Source organism: Pan troglodytes, chromosome 9, assembly GCF_028858775.2.
Source record: "Pan troglodytes isolate AG18354 chromosome 9, NHGRI_mPanTro3-v2.0_pri, whole genome shotgun sequence".
NCBI classification, from domain to species: domain Eukaryota; kingdom Metazoa; phylum Chordata; class Mammalia; order Primates; family Hominidae; genus Pan; species Pan troglodytes.
The window spans coordinates 9,048,866-9,069,041 of NC_072407.2; the positions used below are offsets into that span (position 1 = coordinate 9,048,866).

The following is a 20,176-nucleotide window of genomic DNA, read 5'->3' on the forward strand; positions in this document are numbered from 1 at the left end:
TGTTGTCTATTTGCCCAAGAAGAAGACACGATCATGAAAAGTTTGTGAACGAACTACAACATACATCACTTAAGCTGTTCTTGAAACCTCAACTGATCTTATCATCTACCATCTCTATAATCCATTCTAAATTCTTCTTTAGTAAAGACTACAACATTTATTGCATAGGTTTCTTTCATGGTAGAGCAACCAGATCCTTTTTTCAAAGGGTAAAAATGTCTCTACAGAATGACCTTTTCAGGCTAGGGCTATTTCACCTGCTAATTTATCATCAAAATTTGCCAGGATGGTACCAAGAGACAACCAGTCAGCTATCTGGGTACTGAACATATTCTTCCATTCCTTCATTGTTTATTAGAAGCCATATCTTTTCCTGATGATCAAGGATTAATTAATTACCCCATCAGGCTAATGACCTCTTTCCTTGCCAGCTTGTTTTTGAGCTTAGAGAAGATCAAAGTTATTAGGCAAGAGCTTAACATAAATTTTATTTATTTTATTTTTAAATTAATTAAAAGATCCTCACAATGTCTCTCACTCTGAAAATGAGGACCTTTAGCTCAACAGAACATAAATTGCAGAAATAGGAAACACAAATTTTCCAAGTAGGTCACCAAAAATGATGGTAAGTGGGACCACTCTTAATTTCAGCTCTTTTGTTCCCAAATATATTTATTCTAATCATTGCAGTCAAAGCTATGTATAATGATTGTTGGTGTGTTGTACATGATGCATCTGGGGTATGTTGTCTCATCCTCACTAATGTCGTCTCTAAGGTGGAGACTCAACTCTACCTGTTCTATTTCTGTACCAGATTGGAAGCTTTTGAGTGGTGTACCCCAGGATACAAGCATGGTTGTGTGTCTACTGTTGCAAGTATTCTAAAATGTGTCCCTTTTCATGAAGTGATATAACATAATGTCCTATGCTGGCGGATCAAACCCTTTGTAAGCCCTGAGATACTAGGTTTGGCTATGACCCTTCAAGAAAATAAAACAAACCTACACCCATTATATGTGTCAATTTCTATCAAGTTCATTTGCTGCCTTTTGTGGGGTAGAATAATCTTCCATTAAGTGGCCATTTTCTACTCAAGAAGTGATGCTACATTGGGCAGTTAACATTGTTTTCTATCATTGCCAGGTTAATATTTAGTAGAAAGAGAAGTTTTATCAGCCTTGTTGAGTGGGAAACTATGCTTTGTGTTTATGCAGTTTTCATCCTGCCACTATAGCTACTTCAATTAGGAGCCAATTATGCCACCACTGAGGTTGCTTATATCAGAATCTAGCTGATATAAATTGTCAGGTCCACTCAGTGTTCTTTATAGCTTAGGTTCTTTTCCATTATGTATAGACTATGATGAACATTGATCTTTTATATAAAGATCTTCAAACTTTGTTCTAACTTCTAGAACCATCCACATGCCACTTCATCCCTCTGCCTCTTTGTCACTAGTATTCCAGTCTTTCTCCTTCCAACAGCCTGGTCAATTAGCCAAGTTACCCACCATTAACAATAAGTTGAATTTTTGTGTATTCTTACATACAGCCACCTCTTTTTTATACAAAGAGGATGAGTAAGTCCATCAGCTGATCTGTCCGTTGGATGTATTTCTCCTAAGTACTATCTTTCAAAGTCACTCCATAATGGATCAGTAACACATCTACAGTTCATTTTTGGCATACCAACTTTACTCATTTATGAACTAACTTGGCCTTCATCCCCCACCAGCTGGTCATAAGGGATCATCCACGTAGCTACAGGTGTAAGCTTCGGGAAAGTGCACCACATTGCAATAGTAGTGCACTAACATCAGTGGATTTCGCGTCACCTCTTTGTGCTTTTTTTTTTTTTTTTTTTTTTTTTTTTGAGACAGAGTCTCACTCTGTCGCCCAGTCTGGAGTGCAGTGGCGTGATCTCCGCTCACTGCAAGCTCTGCCCCCCGGGGTTCATGCCATTCTCCTGCCTCAGCCTCCTGAGTAGCTGAGACTACAGGTGCCTGCCACCACACCTGGCTAATTTTTTTTGTATTTTTAGTAGAGACGGGGTTTCACAGTGTTCGCCGGGATGGTCTCAATCTCCTGACCTTGTGATACGCCTGCCTCGGCCTCCCAAAGTGCTGGGATTACAGGTGTGAGCCACCATGCCCGGCCCCCTCTTTGTGCTCTTTCAGTTGTGCTTGATGGTCTTACTTGTGTCTTAGCATGGGCATACGTCTTTCTGTTATGTGAGTAGAATTAGCACTCAAAGTGTGGCATATGCTGCCTCCGGGGTTTCAGGAGGTCACTACATGTGGTACTTTCTTCTTGGTGGTAAAAGATAAAAAATGCTTTAGTTTGTCTATTAACTGAGAGAGGCTGTCGCAATTTTTCCTATACCACAGGATCCCTAAAAACTTCTCTAATGTTTAAGATTCCTACTTTTTTGTATGGGTGTTTATCTCTATCCTTTCCCACCTAAACAGCACTGTGTTTTGACAAGAATGCCAATATACTTGCATCTCATGCTCATCTACCTGATTAATATATTGTCATTGATATAGTGGGTCAATAAAATGTTATGCAAAATATCCAAAGAAAATAAGTATTTTCAAATTATAGATTTATTATAGAAGATGGAAGAGAATATATTTGCCACATAAATACCACGTACTTGATAATCGAACCCAGGTTAATCTTAATCTTCCCTGGTAAAAACACTGCACCTGACATAAAACTTTAAACTGATGTTTCTACTTGGTTGAGATTGGAGTCCACAGTAGTCCTCCATGACCCTTTTCGTTACACACACAAAAGTAGCCAGTAAGAGAATCCACTTTACAGAGAATGCTCTATTTATAAATAAATCTTGTGAGTTACCTTTCCTCTGGGTACTATTACAGTTCACTTCAGATGAAAATTTTAACAATAACTTGCTACAGCATGTCAGGGACCACCAACATTTCATCTGCAACCAGTGATGTGGTTCCTATTGTGATGCAGACAGTGATGAATCCAACTCTAGAATTTCTTATTGGCAATCTGTTTTCTAGAATCTTTTCTCACTTACAAGTAAGAACACAGTATTTGGTTTTCTGTTGCTGTGTTAACTTGCTCAGGATAATGGCTTCCAGATGCATCCATGTTGCTCCAGAGGACACGATTTTGTTCTTTTTTTGTGGCTGTGTAGTATTCCCTGGTGTACATGTATCACATTTTCTTTATCCAACCTTCTGTTGGCACCTGGGTTGGTTTCATGTCTTTGCTATTGTTTGACACACTTTTTAGTTGTGTTGTTGGTTTTCTTATTGAGTTTCAAGAATTCTTGTGTCTTTTGCAAATATTTTCTTCCAGTTAGCAACTTATAATAAAATGTTAAGTCCCAAGATAATAAGGTGGGTATCAAATGCATCTGCTAGAATAGCCCAATGACATTTAATAAGTCTATTTGCTTCAGATAACTTGACCTAACAGGGAGAATATTTAATCTCATTTATCTTATGGGAGTTGATCGTCTTCTCCAGACATGGGAACTAGCAATGAGTAGGCTTATCCCTGCTCATTGTTTTAAATTTCTATTCATTTCTTATTCACAGATATATGTATTTTGTATTTGAGCCATGTTGTGTCTTTTATATTATTATTCCATTAAATTGTATTAATTAAAATTATTTTATTATTAATGTAAGGCTTTCCATTATTTTAACCAAAGTTTTTCTTTTTAACTTAGAAATATGCCTTAAGAAATACTTAAAACAGTTATACATATATCCTTATTTTATACATTTTTACTTAAATTGTCTTCACATTTTTATATTGTTTCATAGCCTTAAATAATTATTATTTAATTTAAACCATGATGGAACTGACATATAAAATAGAAATATGTGAATAAAACGCAGGATACTCCTCGGATGGTTCTAGTGAATGCAATATAATGTGGAAGGCATGTAGTTTTGAGACACTGGTTTAAAAATCTAACAGAGTATGACAGGCTATGTCTATTTCAATGTTAATATTTTGCCAAAAATGGATCATACAAATAAGTGGAATGACTGGTAAACCATTTTATAGTTTGTCAAGTGCTTTTCTAAATATTTGATACTTATAGATTACTATCACCATTTTGTGGATGATTAAGCTAAGATGAAGAACGTTTAAGTGGTTTGACTTAGAATTGGACCTAAAGTGTTTTGATTATAGATAACATGTTATTTTAACTATATTTCCCAACCTCTACAAATCCCATGTGTCAAGCTTCTTCAACTTCAACTGTTTACCTTTCAGATGAGTAGTCTCCCTGTAGTTTGTCTCACAATTTGCCTCTAGTTTCTGTTAAGGTACAATGAATACAAAGTAATGTACCAGCCCCAGGCCTAACCCTTTCTGTGTAAGCTTGATTACTCTCAAGGGTCTAGTCACCTGAGGAAAAGAGAAGTAGGTACCTCTAGATAAAGTGGAAGTGAAAGTGGAGAATTCTTGTTTTTATCCTTCAGGAACTTACTGAGCATCTGGTTCTGGTAAGGTTAAGGAGCTATAAATCCTTTTGGAAACCTAAATCTAAGGTTTGTTAAACTGCTTATATCTGAATACATGTCTATGGGGAGGAAGAGTAAGTGGTTTCAGTGTGTGTGCATACATGAAGAGTGAATATATTATGGTCTGACGGTTAAATAAGAAGGTTAAATATCGGGGTGTTTTTCTAATACCCTAATATCAGTAGGGATTTATTTACTTAATAATATGACAAAAAAAAGCAAGCCTTATTGTCAATTAAAAAATATAAATTACTCTTGTCCAATCTAGGACTTGATGTCTGGAAGGAAAATGGCTAAGGAAGTTTTATTGAAGTAGTTATTCATCTCTGCTATTTACTGATTATCTTCATTATGTTAGAGACTATCAGACAGCCTAACATAACTCTGAGGTAGATACCATTGTTTACAACATTTCACAGAAGAGCGAACAACTGCTTAAGCAGCTTTCCCAGATTCACACAGGGTAAATTGCCACGCTGAGATTTAAATCAAGGTGTTTGTGCATTAGCTTGAGAACTGATTTTTGCCTTAAAGAATAGCAATTCTAAGTGGTATGGGAAATATTTTACCTGAGGACTGCCTTCCTTGAAACATTCTCTTCTTTTGGCATCTACTATATTCCACCTCTCTGTATATTCTACCTCCATATATTCCACCTCTCTGAATATTCCTTTGCAAGATCCTCTCAACCATCTTACTGCTCCTCAGGGTTCTATGAGTTTTAAATTTTGTATTATGTACATTTTTACTGTATGATTTCATTTACTCTTTGGTTTCAGATACCACCTATCATGTCAGTACTTCTGAATAAACAGCCTTGATGAGCTATCTCTTCTGAAGTTCATCCACATCCAAATGCATGCTCTGTGTAAGAATGAGTTTACCGCTTAAAATATGAGTGAAAGGAATGGACATCAATATCCCTTAGTTGTTGCCACAGAAAAAAAGGGAGAAAGTGCTAAGAAATGATTCTACATATTTTATATTTCTTCCATTCACATTTATTCTTTACATATTTGCTGAGAGCCTTTTATATTCCATGTGTCATGTTGATGACAGATACATGGGGATAAATAAAACCTTTTTATACCTTTTAACATGGAGTGGTCAATGTGCGTGGTAGTAATGGAGTTTGGTAGGGTAGGGTTACATGAAAGTAGTACGTTATAAAACACTGCAGAATCTTCCATAATAAAAAATGCACTAGAGATGCATTCCCTGAAAGACCTGAGTCAATATCCCTCAGCAAAAGACGAAAATAAAAAGGAATAAGAGTGAAGTGCTTTCAGAGGTGAGAACTTATTTTATGACTACTGAGGTGGGATCAGAATTGAATTTGCTAAGAAAACACAGTCCAGCAAATAACAGGAGAATGCTTTTAATGACATCTCACAATCTGCTACCGTCTCCACATTATACTTACCCTGGGTTTTGCATTAGGTTCACTACCATGGTGGGAGATTAATGAGTCATGCTCAAACTGTTCAAGGCCCTTTTCCATGTAGAAAATGCAGAGCTATTCACAACTTGCCAAAATGTCTCTTAGATAGTACCTAGCAAAAGTAAAATATATTGGCCCAAGGCTGCTTGTTATTTACTATGTACTTTTTAAAATTGTCCTCTGAAAAATCACAAAATACAATATGAATTCACAGTTAAGTTTCCATATAAAGGAGCTCAATCAATTTCCAGTGTCCCCTGTGTTTTCCACTGAAGGTTGATGACTTTTTTCTCTTGCAAGTTGAAGTTTAAAAAATTCTGGAGTGAGGATAGCTTGTCTTCTTCTCTCTAGCCTTCCATTGGCTCTACCTTCATCTTTTGTATTTTTGTTATTTTTAATTAAAATTATTAATTTCATAATTTTAATTTATGCATTTACTAAGGAAGCTTATTAAATATAGGGGGAATTTATAATGATTGTCTTAGAGATTTGTGTTTCTCTGACAGTTTTACCAATTTTGACCTGTTTACCTTGAAGGTCAAAAACTTGATGATAAGTTGCAAGATTGCATATTTTACTTCTGAAAGTAAACTTGTATGCTTTTTAAAAGATACTCTAAAATAAAATCAGGTTCAGTTTATTATGTAGGCAAAATTTTAACGCTTCATTTCCAACAGAAATTGGGTGGTTTGGATTTTTTTCATTTAGCATTTATTTGACTAAATATGCATTTATTTGACTAATTTCTCTGACTAATTAAATACAGAGATATGAGATAAAATAATCCAATCAAGATGGATAAGATTAACATGAACACAATACTACTGTAGAGCTTCAAATTGTTTCTTGAAATAAAATGGTAGCCTGAAGTGTGAACCATAAGTGTTTAAGCGAGGGAGTGCCACATTTAATACATGAATATGTACGTGAAGAAATAAGAATACGTAACTCCAAAGTACTTATCCACTGCTCCATTTCTCCAACATGTTCTATTGGAAACTACTGTGTAATCAACGCTAACATTTACAGATACTTGTTTGTGGTTTATGAACCTAGATCTCTGTTTGGAACTTCATAAATAACTATAAATATCAAAACCTGCCAAGATTGTATTCATTTTACAGATTTAAAATAACGCCCAAATAAGTTAAATAATTTAAAATCAAATGAAAGGGCAAATGTGTTTGAACAGAAATCGTTGTTTATTTTTATATAACACTTGATGTAACATGTATATTTACTCATGTATAAAATGTGCATAAGTACCTACCTCATAAGTATGAGGTAAATTAGTCTATAAATGTATTTACTTTATAGCATCTAATGATTTAATCTTTTCCAAATATTTGCAGTGATCTCTGATTATTTTCTGAGACTATTTCTTTCAAACTTTCTACATAAAGCTGAGAGATTTTATTTTAAAGCCAACATGGGTACTGCTGAAGACTATATGGAAAAATGAGTGGAAAAGATCCTAAGCATCTTTTTACTGATTCAAAGCAGCTCCATTTTGATATGTTTTATATATTTTGTTAAACATCTTTAAAAGTAGGGCCAGATGCAGTGGCTCACACCTGTAATCCCAGTACTTTGGGAGGCCAAGGCAGGTGGATCACCTGAGGTCAGGAGTTCAAGACCAGCCTGGCCAACATCTTGAAAACCCATCTCTACTAAGAATACAAAAATTAGCTAGGCGTGGTGATGGTGGTGCACACCTGTAATCCCAGCTACTTGGGAGGCTGAGGCAGGAGAATCACTTGAACACGGGAGGCGGAGGTTGCAGCGAGCTGAGATCGCACCATTGCACTCCAGCCTGGGCAACAAGAGCAAAACTCCCTCTTAAAAAAAAAAAAATCCTAAAAATCCTAAAAAGTCACCAACTTAGGACAAGTTGTTAGAAGTGAATTTACCATGCTGGAGAATATGAACTTGTTTAAGGACTTCTGGTAAATTTTGAAGAGTGCAGTTGATTAGCAGCCAAATATGCTTTTGAGTATAGTATAGGAATGAACCCCTTATCCCCACAAAACTGAGTTTTAACCAAAAGCATGACTGCTTTTCATTTATATGGTTTCAGATCCGGCTAACGAGCTCATATCTCCCTCATTATGTCTGTTCTCAATAACTCCAAAGTCAAGCTTTTCCTTCTGATTGGGATCCCAGGACTGGAACATGCCCACATTTGGTTCTCCATCCCCATTTGCCTCATGTACCTGCTTGCCATCATGGGCAACTGCACCATTCTCTTTATCATAAAGACAGAGCCCTCGCTTCATGAGCCCATGTATTATTTCCTTGCCATGTTGGCTGTCTCTGACATGGGCCTGTCCCTCTCCTCCCTTCCTACCATGTTGAGGATCTTCTTGTTCAATGCCATGGGAATTTCACCTAATGCCTGCTTTGCTCAAGAATTCTTCATTCATGGATTCACTGTCATGGAATCCTCGGTACTTCTAATTATGTCTTTGGACCGCTTTCTTGCCATTCACAATCCCTTAAGATACAGTTCTATCCTCACTAGCAACAGGGTTGCTAAAATGGGACTTATTTTAGCCATTAGGAGCATTCTCTTAGTGATTCCATTTCCCTTCACCTTAAGGAGATTAAAATATTGTCAAAAGAATCTTCTTTCTCACTCATACTGTCTTCATCAGGATACCATGAAGCTGGCCTGCTCTGACAACAAGACCAATGTCATCTATGGCTTCTTCGTTGCTCTCTGTACTATGCTGGACTTGGCACTGATTGTTTTGTCTTATGTGCTGATCTTGAAGACGATACTCAGCATTGCATCTTTGGCAGAGAGGCTTAAGGCCCTAAATACTTGTGTCTCCCACATCTGTGCTGTGCTCACCTTCTATGTGCCCATCATCACCCTGTCTGCCATGCATCGCTTTGCCAAGCACAAAAGCCCTCTTGTTGTGATCCTTATTGCAGATATGTTCTTGTTGGTGCCGCCCCTTATGAACCCCATTGTGTACTGTGTAAAGACTCGACAAATCTGGGAGAAGATCTTGGGGAAGTTGCTTAATGTATGTGGGAGATAAGAACTTGAACAATTAGGTAATAAATTATCAACCAGTAGGCATTTACTGTCATTTGCTATGTGCTTAATGCCATAGAAGTCACTAACAAAGGACTGGATGATGGAAGTGAAAAGCTATGTAGTGCAGAATTTATAATAAAGTTGAGAATATAACTGAACAGGATAGAAAAAAATAATCAAGAGATATATAAGATATAGAGGTTTAATTAACATTTTAAGGGAAGTTGAAGGAAAATACTTCTGTGATGGAGCAGCTGGATTTGAGTCAACCCATAAAGAATGAATACAATTTGGGCAGATTGAGATTATCATTCAGTTAGTATCTATTAAAAATACAGATGATATACAAAGTCTAATCTCATACTGTCAAGGAAAGGTAAAATAGCTATGAAGGATGCTGATCTGATTACAATAGAAAGTGTAATTTAACAGATAGCAAGTGATATTTTGGATAAAATAAGTGAACCAGATTTTGGAGCACCTAAAAAAAGCTTTGAAAAGTCTAAATTCAGGAGGTGTTGGATGCCAATTTCTTCTCTACATGATAAATTTCATTTTAAGAAGAGCGTGCCTGTAAACATGGATTGAATTTGGGAGAGATGAGGAAGGAAGGTTAACAGGAGAAAGCACAATAATCCTGCTGTGAAGTGATGACTCAGAATAGGCAGGGAGAGAACAAGATCATTTAGCTGCTGTTGTTATTTTTCTGTTATAAAACCAACATGTAAATTATGGAAAATTCACAAATGTAACTAAGTGACTAAAAGATAATTTTAAACCCCCTATGGTTTTGCTGCTTAGTTTTTTTCTGTGATTTAGTCTTTCCCTGCGCCTTAAAAAAAAATCAGCCCCTCTAATATGTTCTTAAAAATTGATTCCTGCAGGACACGACATTTGGTACCACAATATTTTTCACTAAAATTTATATTTAAAACTTTTTTTCTCATGTATAGAGGAAATATATGATGGAAAAATCAAAAGATTGAGTATACAGTTGAAAATACAATTTGAAGGGGGGCAAACAAGATTGACATGGCAATCTCGCTGGGATTCTAAGGTAAGAGTGTTGTAAGCAGAAAAGAAAAGCTTTTCAAAGGAACTGGGGACTTGAATGATGGGTTTGAATTTTGTCTTGAGGATTTGGCATAGGTGAGTGAATATTCAAAAACAGGCAACTACAGAGAATTAGAAAAAGGAAACTGGGATGCTTATATGTCATGACTAGGAAAGTAGCCGTGGCCCTCTTAGACAATGATCCTTGGAAATAGACATGGAAGTAAATACATATTTTAAACAAAGTTTGGTTATCAAACTGTGAAGATCCTCTCTTGCTAAAGTCTCTCTAATATGCTTTTTTACCCATGATTTTCCACTGCTGTTATTTTAGTTCACATTTAAAACTTCCCCTGGATTCTCTGGTCATAGCTATTTGAAAGATCTTTCTAAAATGTAAATTTAACCACAGCTAAAATGCTTCAGTAGCTGTGCAGTAACTTACAAGATAATGGCAAGGCTCTGTATATGCACAAGGCCTTTTCCATCATTCAGTACCTGCTTTTCTCTACTGCACTCTTCGTCAACATTCTCTGTCTTACGCTTCAACAGAGTAACATAAAGACATCATGTTACTTATATCCAAACCTCGGTTTTTGGTGTATTTTTTTTTTTGGTCAGAAAAACTGCATTCATTTTCTATTTCTGCATAACAAATTATTAAAAACTTAGTGGCTTAAAACAATGCAAATGTATTGTTTTATAATTCTGTAAGCTGGAGTTCTGACATGGGCTTCATTGAGCTAAAATCAAGATGTTAGCAAGCCTACATTCCTTTCTGGAGACACAGAGGAAAATCTGTTTTCGTGCATTTTCTGGCTTCTAGAGGTAACCCATAATTCTTGCCTCATAGATCCCCTCTTTCATCTTCAAAGCCAGGAACATTGCATCTTCCTGTGACTTTATTCTATAGTCTCATCTCTGACCATGGCCAGTAAGGAGTCTCTACTTCTAAGGATTCATATAATTAGACTGGGTTCCCCTGGATAATCTTGGATATTCTGCCTATGTTAAGGTTTTGAATGTTAATCAGTCTGCAAAGTATCATTTTCTATGTAAAGTAATATATTTACAAGTTTCAGGGGTTATAATGTTGAAATCATCAGGAGAGGGTGCACTCTGCCTACCACAAATACATTTTCTCAACTTCTCTTTATCTATTTATTTCTTTAGCAGGACATTGCTAGATGTACTGTATTCATCTTTGCTGACACTTTTTGCTCCAAGTACAACAAATTTATACCTCAATTTTATTCCCTTTCTTATACACTGATATCTACACCACAATTTAAAATAAATATGAGCCTTTAATTGTTTAAAGATTGCTTACATCTCTGCCAAATTGTAAACTCCATAGGCTACATATGTCTGCACATCTTAGTTTTTCTGTGCCTCTAGTACTTGGCACATATTTGGACAAAGAAGGGCCCAATAAATATCTATTGGTCAATTTGTAAATGCATGAGTGACCATCATGGAATAAAAAAAAAACTGCTCATTACCTAAGCTCAAAATCTTGAGTATTCCCTGAGGACAGAATCCTAAAATTATAATATGTCAATCATATCCAATTGAAACATATAATCACACCTTCAGGCAGTTCCTTTCCTCCTGCTACAATCATGCCAGGCCTAAAGTAAAAACTGTAATGTCTCCTGAAATGTAACTGTCTTCTCTGCTAAAGGCCAGAGGTACTCAATAGATATTGGTTGGATAAATACGAAACCTGCAGTCACTGCAAATTCTGATCTCTGGGTATTACTGACTGCATTTTAAGACACCCTCCTTCTCTCAGTTTACCACTTGAATATTCTTGACAAGAATTATTTATAATGGTCTTTGTCATCAAGAAATGACAAATAATGATTTCAGCAAATAATGGACTTTGTTATCTCTCAGCTTTTTCTCAGAATATTTGCTTTGCTTAGGATGCTATTTTTCCTTAATTTCACCTGGATACCTTCTGGCTGACTTTCAGGAATCAGTAGATCATCCAAAGTTGCAAAATGTGCCAGACATCCCCACTAGACAAATCCTTGAGGGTGGGAAATGTGTCTTGTTCATCAATTTATTCCTATTAATTTTTACAGAAATTGACCAGTGAGTGTTGAATAATGAATAAATGCATAAATGTCAGCCTCTCTCTCAACCATCTTCAATTCACCAGTTAATGTAGCTTCCAGCTTACTTCGCTCCAGTCACACTGGTCTTCTTGCTATTCCTAGAACACTCAGGTTCATTTCTACTTCAGGACTGCTATACTTGTTCTGCCATTCTGCAATGTTCTTCCCTCAAGTTTTATTTTTCAAATATCTAACTCCATCATATTGTTCACAATTTTGTTCAGAAAAGCCCCTCTTTATAGAGGCCTTCCCTGCTCACCCATTCAATCGCTCTCAACCCATTACCCCACTATGTTTCCTTCAGAGTACTTTGCAGTGTATGAAATAGTTAATCATTTACTGTGCTGTTGTCTGTCTCTACCACCAAAATGTAAGTCAAGAGAACAGGTTTTGTTATCCTTTTGCCCACTATATTCCTATAATGTGTGCTTAGAGAGAGGAGAACACTCAACAACTTTTTTTTACCCAACTAACTTCTGCTTATAAGCACTTCAAGCCTTAACTAAGGCAACCCCTCTAGAAATCTACCTATGGCCCTCCTTCCCCTCAGGGTGGTTTCTGGGATCCCTCATTTATTTAACACACATTCTTCTTTGTGGTTTTTCATCTGTGTTATTATATTTATGTTTTATGTTAGGAATTAAAGTAACTAAAGTTTATTGTGAATAAAAGAACATGCTAAGAATTATATTAGAAAGTTTTACATATATGATATATCTAAATTGCATAGACAGCCTTGTGGGGTAGACATTTTTAGTTCTTTTTAAAATAAAATTGATCTCAGATAAATAAAATAATTTGTCCAAGTCACACAGTGAGGAAGTAGAACTTTCTATACCTGACCCCAAGTTTAGTATACTTGCTACTATATCGGAATAACTTTTAATTTATCATCAGACATAAGAGAACATAACTCCTTTATGGGGACTGAAATTACAAGTACACATCACAGAGAGAATCCAGCTGTGAAGCTGTATACATGCCTCAAAATTTTCAGTGGTTTAATGTCTTTTTTTCTGAAGTTTTCTGTATACACAAGCATAAAAGACACATACCACTCATGACACTCACAGACATATTTTATTCAATTTGCTGTGTACAACTAATCATAGGCCTTTTGCATGTTAATACACACAATTCACATATACACATTGTAAAAATAAGAAATTCATAATGAAAGATGTTGGAATATTGAGCCTTAAAAAATGTGATTATGGGATCTGAGTTACATAACAGGCTGCTATAACCTAGGCAGCTGTAATCTTTGTTTCTCTTATTGTAATTTTCCTTTTCTTTAATTACATTGTTTTTTAAAATGTAAAAAACTATAGAATGCTAGACAAGACCTTTTCCCACTCCACTGTTGATCTTCATTATAGATTAACTTACGTCTCACTTCTCTTACACAAAAACCTCAGGACTATCATGTTGTCTAGCCTGGAATGTTAAACATACTCTTTCAAATTGGAAAAGAAAAAAAAAACAAGCTCTAACTATTCAAATTACTATAACTCACAAGTCAGCCTTAGTATGGAAAATGTTGTAGTCCTCTTAAATTTATTTGCTTTCCACGTGCATAAGCAAATCCTTAACTTTTCAGCTTCAGAGCAATGACCCCATTCCTTCGGGGTCTGTGTTACTCAAATGGTCATTCTCAACTTTGTGGCTAAATAAGCTCTTTTAAACTGGGTTCTGATCCTTTTGATTATTTTGGGGTTGATGATATCATTGCAGAAACAGTGTTCTCATGCCAAACAGGAGGGGACACTGGTGTTGGGAGCAGGGACAGGCATATCCAATGTTAAATGTCAGGTGTACTAGATTGCCTTGGAAGAGACCAACCTCAGGTGAGAACTGGCTCCACATACACTTCATAGTAGAAGACATTGTGTTCAGCCACACCCTTTCTTAATCTGCACTAAAACCATGCAGGAACGTGACATTCTCATGCTTCTCTCTAGGTGTTCGAAGCTCCCCTTGGCAATATCACATTCAAGCTTGCTTTCCTCACAGTTACCTCCAAGCCCAAATTGCAAATACTATATTGACATGTATTACTCAAAATGTAACTTTTATCTAGAATGTCTTGGGGGTACAATAACAATACAACATATAAAAGGGCATAACAAACTATCCTTGGTTCCTTGGCTTATAATCTCTTTCTGATACATTCAGTACCTCAATCTGTTTCCACTTCACCTCATTTTTCTTAAACCTTTCTGACATTCTAGAGAATAAAAATGGCAACAAAAACAACACTTCAGATAATTCTCAGAATACGCTGTCCTCTCTCTCACTTCTGCTTCAGCTTTGCACATGCTGTTCCTTTGGACTGGAACATATTTTTGTCTCCTTCCTCTTACAGTTTTTGACTGCCTAATGCCTACATTTCCCTTAAGGCTATTACTGTGTCAACTCAGGGAAAACTTTTCTGATGCTCCCTTCCCCCAGCTAGGGGAAGACAACTCCCAAACCAATTTCTTTTTTCTTTGAAGAGTACAATTAACATGTGATTGTATCACGAATCTTCCCAAAATTTAGTGTCTTAAAAATATTTATTTTGTTTACAAAACTGCAATTTTGGCTGAGTCAGAGAACAATTGATTGCTTTACCAGATGCCAATTGGAGAGGCTGGAAGGTTGGGGAATGGAATTATCTGAGGATTCTCTACTCATTGGTGGTTAACACTGACTCAGCTAAGGTCTCAGCCTTAGCTGAGTGAGACCTTGGCTGAGCCTACTGGATGGAACATCTACATGGGCCCTCTCCACGTCGCCTGGGCTTCCTCTTAGAATAGGGGCTGGGTTTCAAAAACAAGCGTTGAGTGAAACAGACAGAAATAGTGGTGGAATGGAGGTGGAAGAGAGAGAGAGAGAGAAGATACATGGGCTATTTCCACAATATTCAATTCATGAGGCATTTACAAATTCTATCCAGTTTCAAGGGGAGAAGAAATAGACCCTATCTCTTTATGAGGAGTAGCAAGTTCCTGGAAGAGAATGTGGGTTTAGAATTATTGCTGTGGCTATTTTTAGAAAATAAAATTTACCACGTCATATTACATTTTATCCCCCCTGCCCTTGCCACAACAGAGTGAGGGTTCTGTAAGGACTGTAACTCATCCCTGTACATATTTGTTGAGTAAGTAAATGTCTTCTTTATTTTATGCATGTTAGAAATTATAAAGGTTAGGCAAACAAGGGCACGTTTCAGGAGACAGTGGCTCTAACACTAGACACAGTTAGTAACAAAAGGTATGCGTCACTCGATCCCGGATCTGTTTGGTCTTCACACTGTAGACAATGGGATTCATCACAGGAGGAAAGAGAAGATACATGAAACCCATGACCACCTGGACCAGGTGGGGTGCCTGCTTTCCAAAGCGATGGATGACAGAGAGGCCAATCATGGGAGTGTAGAAGAGCAGCACAGCACAGATGTGGGAAACACAGGTGTTAAGGGCCTTGAATCTCTCAGCCCTGGAGGCGATGGACAGCACGGTGCGCAGGATCAGAGCATAAGAGAAGAGGATGAGCAGTGAGTCTATACCCACTGTAGAGACGATGACAAACATGCCGTAGATGCTGTTGGCCTTCATGTCGGCACAGGCCAATTTCATCACTTCTTGGTGGAGACAATAAGAATGTGAGAGAACTGGGGAGCCACAATAGGGGAATCTTTTGAGCATAAAAGGTAATGGAAAAATGAGTGCTACACTACGACCCAGAGAGACCAGGCCAATCCTGCCAATGACTGTGTTGGTGAGAATGGAAACATAGTGCAAGGGGTGGCAGATAGCCACAAAGCGGTCAAAGGCCATAGACAGTAGCACAGAGGACTCGAGGAAGGAGAAGCAGTGAATGAAAAAGAGCTGAGCAAAGCAGGCATCATGGCTAATTTCTCGTGCTCCAACCCAAAAGATGCCCAGGACTGTAGGGAGAGTGCAAAGGGACAGACCCAGGTCAATCAGAGCCAGCATGGACAGGAAGAGATACATAGGTTCATGAAGTGAGCGCTCTGTTTTAATGATAAAAAGAATTGTGCAGTTGCCCAGGATGGAAACCAGATACGTGAAGCACAGTGGGATGGAGATCCAGATGTGCATGCGCTCCAGCCCAGGGATGCCACTCAGCAGGAAGGTAGCAGAAACGCTGCTGCTGCTGTTTCCCAGAGATCCCAGGGTCATTGTGTGAGGAGACAAGGGGGAAGGTGGGTGCCCTCCAAAATCCTGAAGTAAATTGAGGCAATACTGGTGATTGCACCTGGTGGAAATTAAAGAAAAAAAATAGAATCAAATATACCTAGAACTGTGCAGCTCTTTCTAGTGGTTATTTCTTTCTGGTCCTTGACTTCCTCTCAATATCTTTTTGAGGAAATTTGTCTCATAGTTTCAATAAGAAGCAAAGGCATGGAATTGTGAAGTGATGCGCCAAACTGGGTGAGTTGGAGATTCTAAATGAGCCGCTCCACCCTTTTTGCTCTTTTCTGACTTCTGTATCAACCAGGTCTTCTTAGCCACTAGAGTTTTTACTAGTCTCACCCAATGGGATGCACCCAGGGGCCGGGTGCAGTGGCTCACGCCTGTAATCTCAGCACTTTGAGGGCCGAGGCGGGCGGATCATGAGGTCAGGAGGTTGAGACCATCCTGGCTAACACAGTGAAACCCAGTCTCTACTAAAAAAAAAAAAAATGGTGTGGGAGGAGGGAGAATTCAGCCTCCCTCTGCTGGCACTGTGGGTTGGCAGTGGCTGTGTTCTGCCACTGAAGGCCACAGCTATTGTTGGGGACTTTTCTCTTATAGCAGCATACTCCTTGTGTTGTAGTCCTTGCTCTCTGCTCCTTCAGACTAAGAAGTGAGAGTTTCCTCATTATTCCTCTTGGCCCTATTTAACTTTGCCTGCCTCTTACAAATAGATCTTTTACTGGAAAAAAAAAAAAAGTCCTCACATGCCTTTTTTCTACCAGGCCTCTTACTAATATTCTAACTTTTATTCCACCTTCTTTTCTTTTCCTTTATCTTACTGTGCTTTCTTTGTTACAGTTTTAGTTTTTTTCTTTCTTTCTCTTTTTTGTTTTTGATTAACTTCTCCAGGCACATACAAGCCCTAATTCTAGACAGACCAACCCTTCACTCACCTTCTCCTCTGGTCTTCCTGACATAGAAGCTTAGCCTTGTCCAAGTAGCTCATAAATGCTGCTCAGCTTACAGAATTCCAGAGAGAGGTGGAGAGTATGTGAATGATGACCTGTGAAGCTATTTCTGACTGCTAGAGTAAGACATCAAAGCCCTGATCCTCCTGTCAATCAGTAACCAGAATTCCCCAGAAGTCCAGGAATCCAACTGCTGTGGACCTAAGTGGCAGGAGAGGCTAAAGCACCATCAACCATGGCCACATCCCCAACCACAAGGTCATGTCCAGGAGAGCCCACTGAACACAGGGCAGTGATGCTGGAAAGGCCCAGTCTTCTACAGAGGAAGAAATGAAGGCTCAGGAGAGTCTTGTCACTGGGAAGAGGTCATATGCCAATTCAGGCCTCCTGACTTCCACAGCAGTGATCTTCCATTCTCAATTAATATCACTGGAATATGAGCTCAAAGAGGGTAGGGGCTTTTCTTTGTTTACCTCTGTTAATCCAGTATTTAGAACACGCCCCAGTACGTAGCAGATGCCAAGAATGTTTTTTTGCATGAATAAGTTATTTTTTATTTAGCTAACTAATAGTAACTTGGTGCAGGTTTTATCTCCTTAAAAACCCTATGAATATTCTATTGATAATATTATGCTGTAGATAAGAAAACAGAAGCTTACATTTCTAAGATCAGACAAATAGTAAAGACAAAAATAGGATTTGAACGAATATTTGTTTTTTCTCTAGACTTCAGGATGTAAACAATGATTACTCTTTCTTGCCATATAGATAATAATTCAGTGTCAAGTGGCAGAGCTAGCTTAACAGGCCTTTAAAAGCATTGCTGATTCTTTAGCTGAATAAATAAATAAACTGATTGGAGAAACACACATAAAGATATACACAGACACTTTCTCACTCCAATAACGGTGGCATTAATAGTTTGGGCCGTGAACTCACTGTCCACCTGAAGATCATATAGGCTCTCACACCGTGCTCCTCAGCTTCTGCTGTGGCCATGATCAGGGGTTACCACATTACATATCAAAGTGAATTCAGAAAAGCTGTGATAAACTTACCTGTCAGGGACAGACAAGCTACATATTGGGTTAACAATATACTTTTTATGTGTTCTGTAGAATCAGGTTTTATTGTTTTGATGTAATAGTCTCTAATTGTTCAGTGTTTTCATTGCACTATGAAATTCATTAAAACATCCATGTTCCATAATTACTATTGTAAAAAATTCAGAGAGCCTGACAAATAGTAGATACTCTTCAGTAATTCTATTTCTTTCTTCTTCACCACCCTATTTCATTTTAATGTCAAAATAAACCTAAGGTGGAAAATATTTTTGACATTAAAATGAAATAGGATGGTGAAGAAGAAAGAAATAGAATTACTGAAGAACAGCTACAATTTGCCAGGCTCTGTATTAGGGACATTCCAAAAATCATCACACTTAGACTTTAGAAAAAATTTGCAAGTTAGTATTATTGTCTCAATTTGCAAATGAGGAAAGAGAGGCTTAGAGAATTTTATAATATCCCTAGAATCACGCAGCCAGTCAGTGCCGTAGTTGGAATTCAAATTTAGATCTCTATAGCTCCAAGGCAGATACTGAAAAGTTGGAAAAATTTTGGTTAACAAATCCCAGCAATTATTTAAGTTAAGGCAGCCTGAAACGGGTGGAGGTTAAATTAGAAAGATATAGAGAAATGTTAAATGTCTGGATCACATCTTTGTTTCCTATAAACTCAAGACAGACTTTCTTTGGGATTTGAACTTGTGCTTCAGATTGTAAGGAGGTACAGCAGAACAGGAATCAGAGAGAATAATGAGGATAGGTTAGAGGAGGGGACTTGGAAATAAAATAAAATTCAGAATAATGATGCCAGGAGATATCTGCTTGGAAAAGATACCTTTAGCCAGTTCGCCAGAGAGTTCTTAGTATGATAATTATTCTAAGTTCCTCTCATAAAATCCTCGCAGAACCCATTAGCAGTTTTGGTAAGGACTTCATTGTTCCTGACCTAAAGCAGCTGTCCAGGATACAGTGGGTTCAGCAAGATAGACTTAATCCATGGCGTTTCTGCCCTCAAGTTGTTTTGCTTTAAGACTACTTTCTGAAGGGACTTGAGCAAGTTGAATGACTGTTCTGATTCTATTATAATAGACCACACTTTGTGATCACTCAGGGAAATATATTTTATGTCACAGAAAAGCTTTTTCCCAAAGAATCAGACTGCTTCCTATCCATCTCCTTGTTTCTTGGAAATAACTCCTGTTCTACTAACTTGTGTCTGAGACTAGGGGTAGATGTTGACCTTTAATAACTGAGCTCGTTTCATGCCTGCATGACAATTTTGCCCACCTAACTTGTTTAATTCTCTGGGTTTCATCAATATTCCTGCCGTTACCATATAGGAGGCAAGTCTCTGGGCAAGAAAACAAGGAAATTGACTAATGTGAGAAAGCTGTTGTCTACTTTCTGAGCTGGTGCTAAGATCAGACCTGGGATCCCATGAAGCCAGCAAAATCTGACTGTAGCATTTACCATCTTTAGCAGGTGCCCTCTGCAGCCTTTTGGTAGACAAAGTCCCTTCTATCCTTTCTCTCTCCAAAGCTCGGGCTGAGCCTTCTGGGATCTTTCCTTGGCTCTACACTCAGCATCAAACACCTGGCTACTATATAAACTCCTCACATACCAAGGCTAAAAATAAAGGCCATGAACGCTAGAGTGACTGGAGGACGGATGTTTAAATCCATGATTTTTATGCAACTGCCCAAGGTATCCACTGAGACCCTTTCAAGGATCTTTAACCAATTCCCTAGCAGGCCTGGCTCCCTGGACCTCATTACC

At 37.7% G+C, this 20,176-nt stretch overlaps 4 protein-coding genes across 7 annotated transcripts in view; 2 read left to right on the top strand and 2 right to left on the bottom strand.

Moving 5' to 3' along the window:
- The window catches only part of LOC100611224 (olfactory receptor 51S1), a 55,422-nt gene extending 52,442 nt beyond the window's left edge, over positions 1–2,980 (bottom strand). Inside the window, exon 1 of one of the 3 annotated variants that reach the window (XM_063783553.1) lies at positions 2,862–2,980. The gene's annotated coding sequence lies outside the window, so the exon portion shown is untranslated. The remainder of the gene's footprint in view (positions 1–2,861) is intronic. The other 2 variants (XM_063783554.1, XM_009459780.4) reach the window with 2 other exon arrangements.
- MMP26 (matrix metallopeptidase 26) overlaps positions 1–20,176 on the top strand; it is a 286,289-nt gene that overhangs the window by 193,825 nt on the left and 72,288 nt on the right. The gene's annotated exons all lie outside the window — the stretch shown is intronic.
- On the top strand, positions 4,434–10,166 carry OR51A7 (olfactory receptor family 51 subfamily A member 7). The gene is made up of 2 exons (XM_521757.6): positions 4,434–4,546; positions 8,038–10,166. The coding sequence occupies exon 2, from the start codon at positions 8,069–8,071 to the stop codon at positions 9,005–9,007; it is 939 nt and encodes a 312-aa protein (XP_521757.4). The 5' UTR covers positions 4,434–4,546; positions 8,038–8,068; the 3' UTR covers positions 9,008–10,166.
- LOC466359 (olfactory receptor 51G2) lies at positions 13,295–20,044 on the bottom strand. Its single transcript, XM_054661956.2, has 2 exons — positions 19,871–20,044; positions 13,295–16,445 (listed from the first exon to the last, which is right to left on the bottom strand). The coding sequence occupies exon 2, from the start codon at positions 16,367–16,369 to the stop codon at positions 15,425–15,427; it is 945 nt and encodes a 314-aa protein (XP_054517931.2). The 5' UTR covers positions 16,370–16,445; positions 19,871–20,044; the 3' UTR covers positions 13,295–15,424.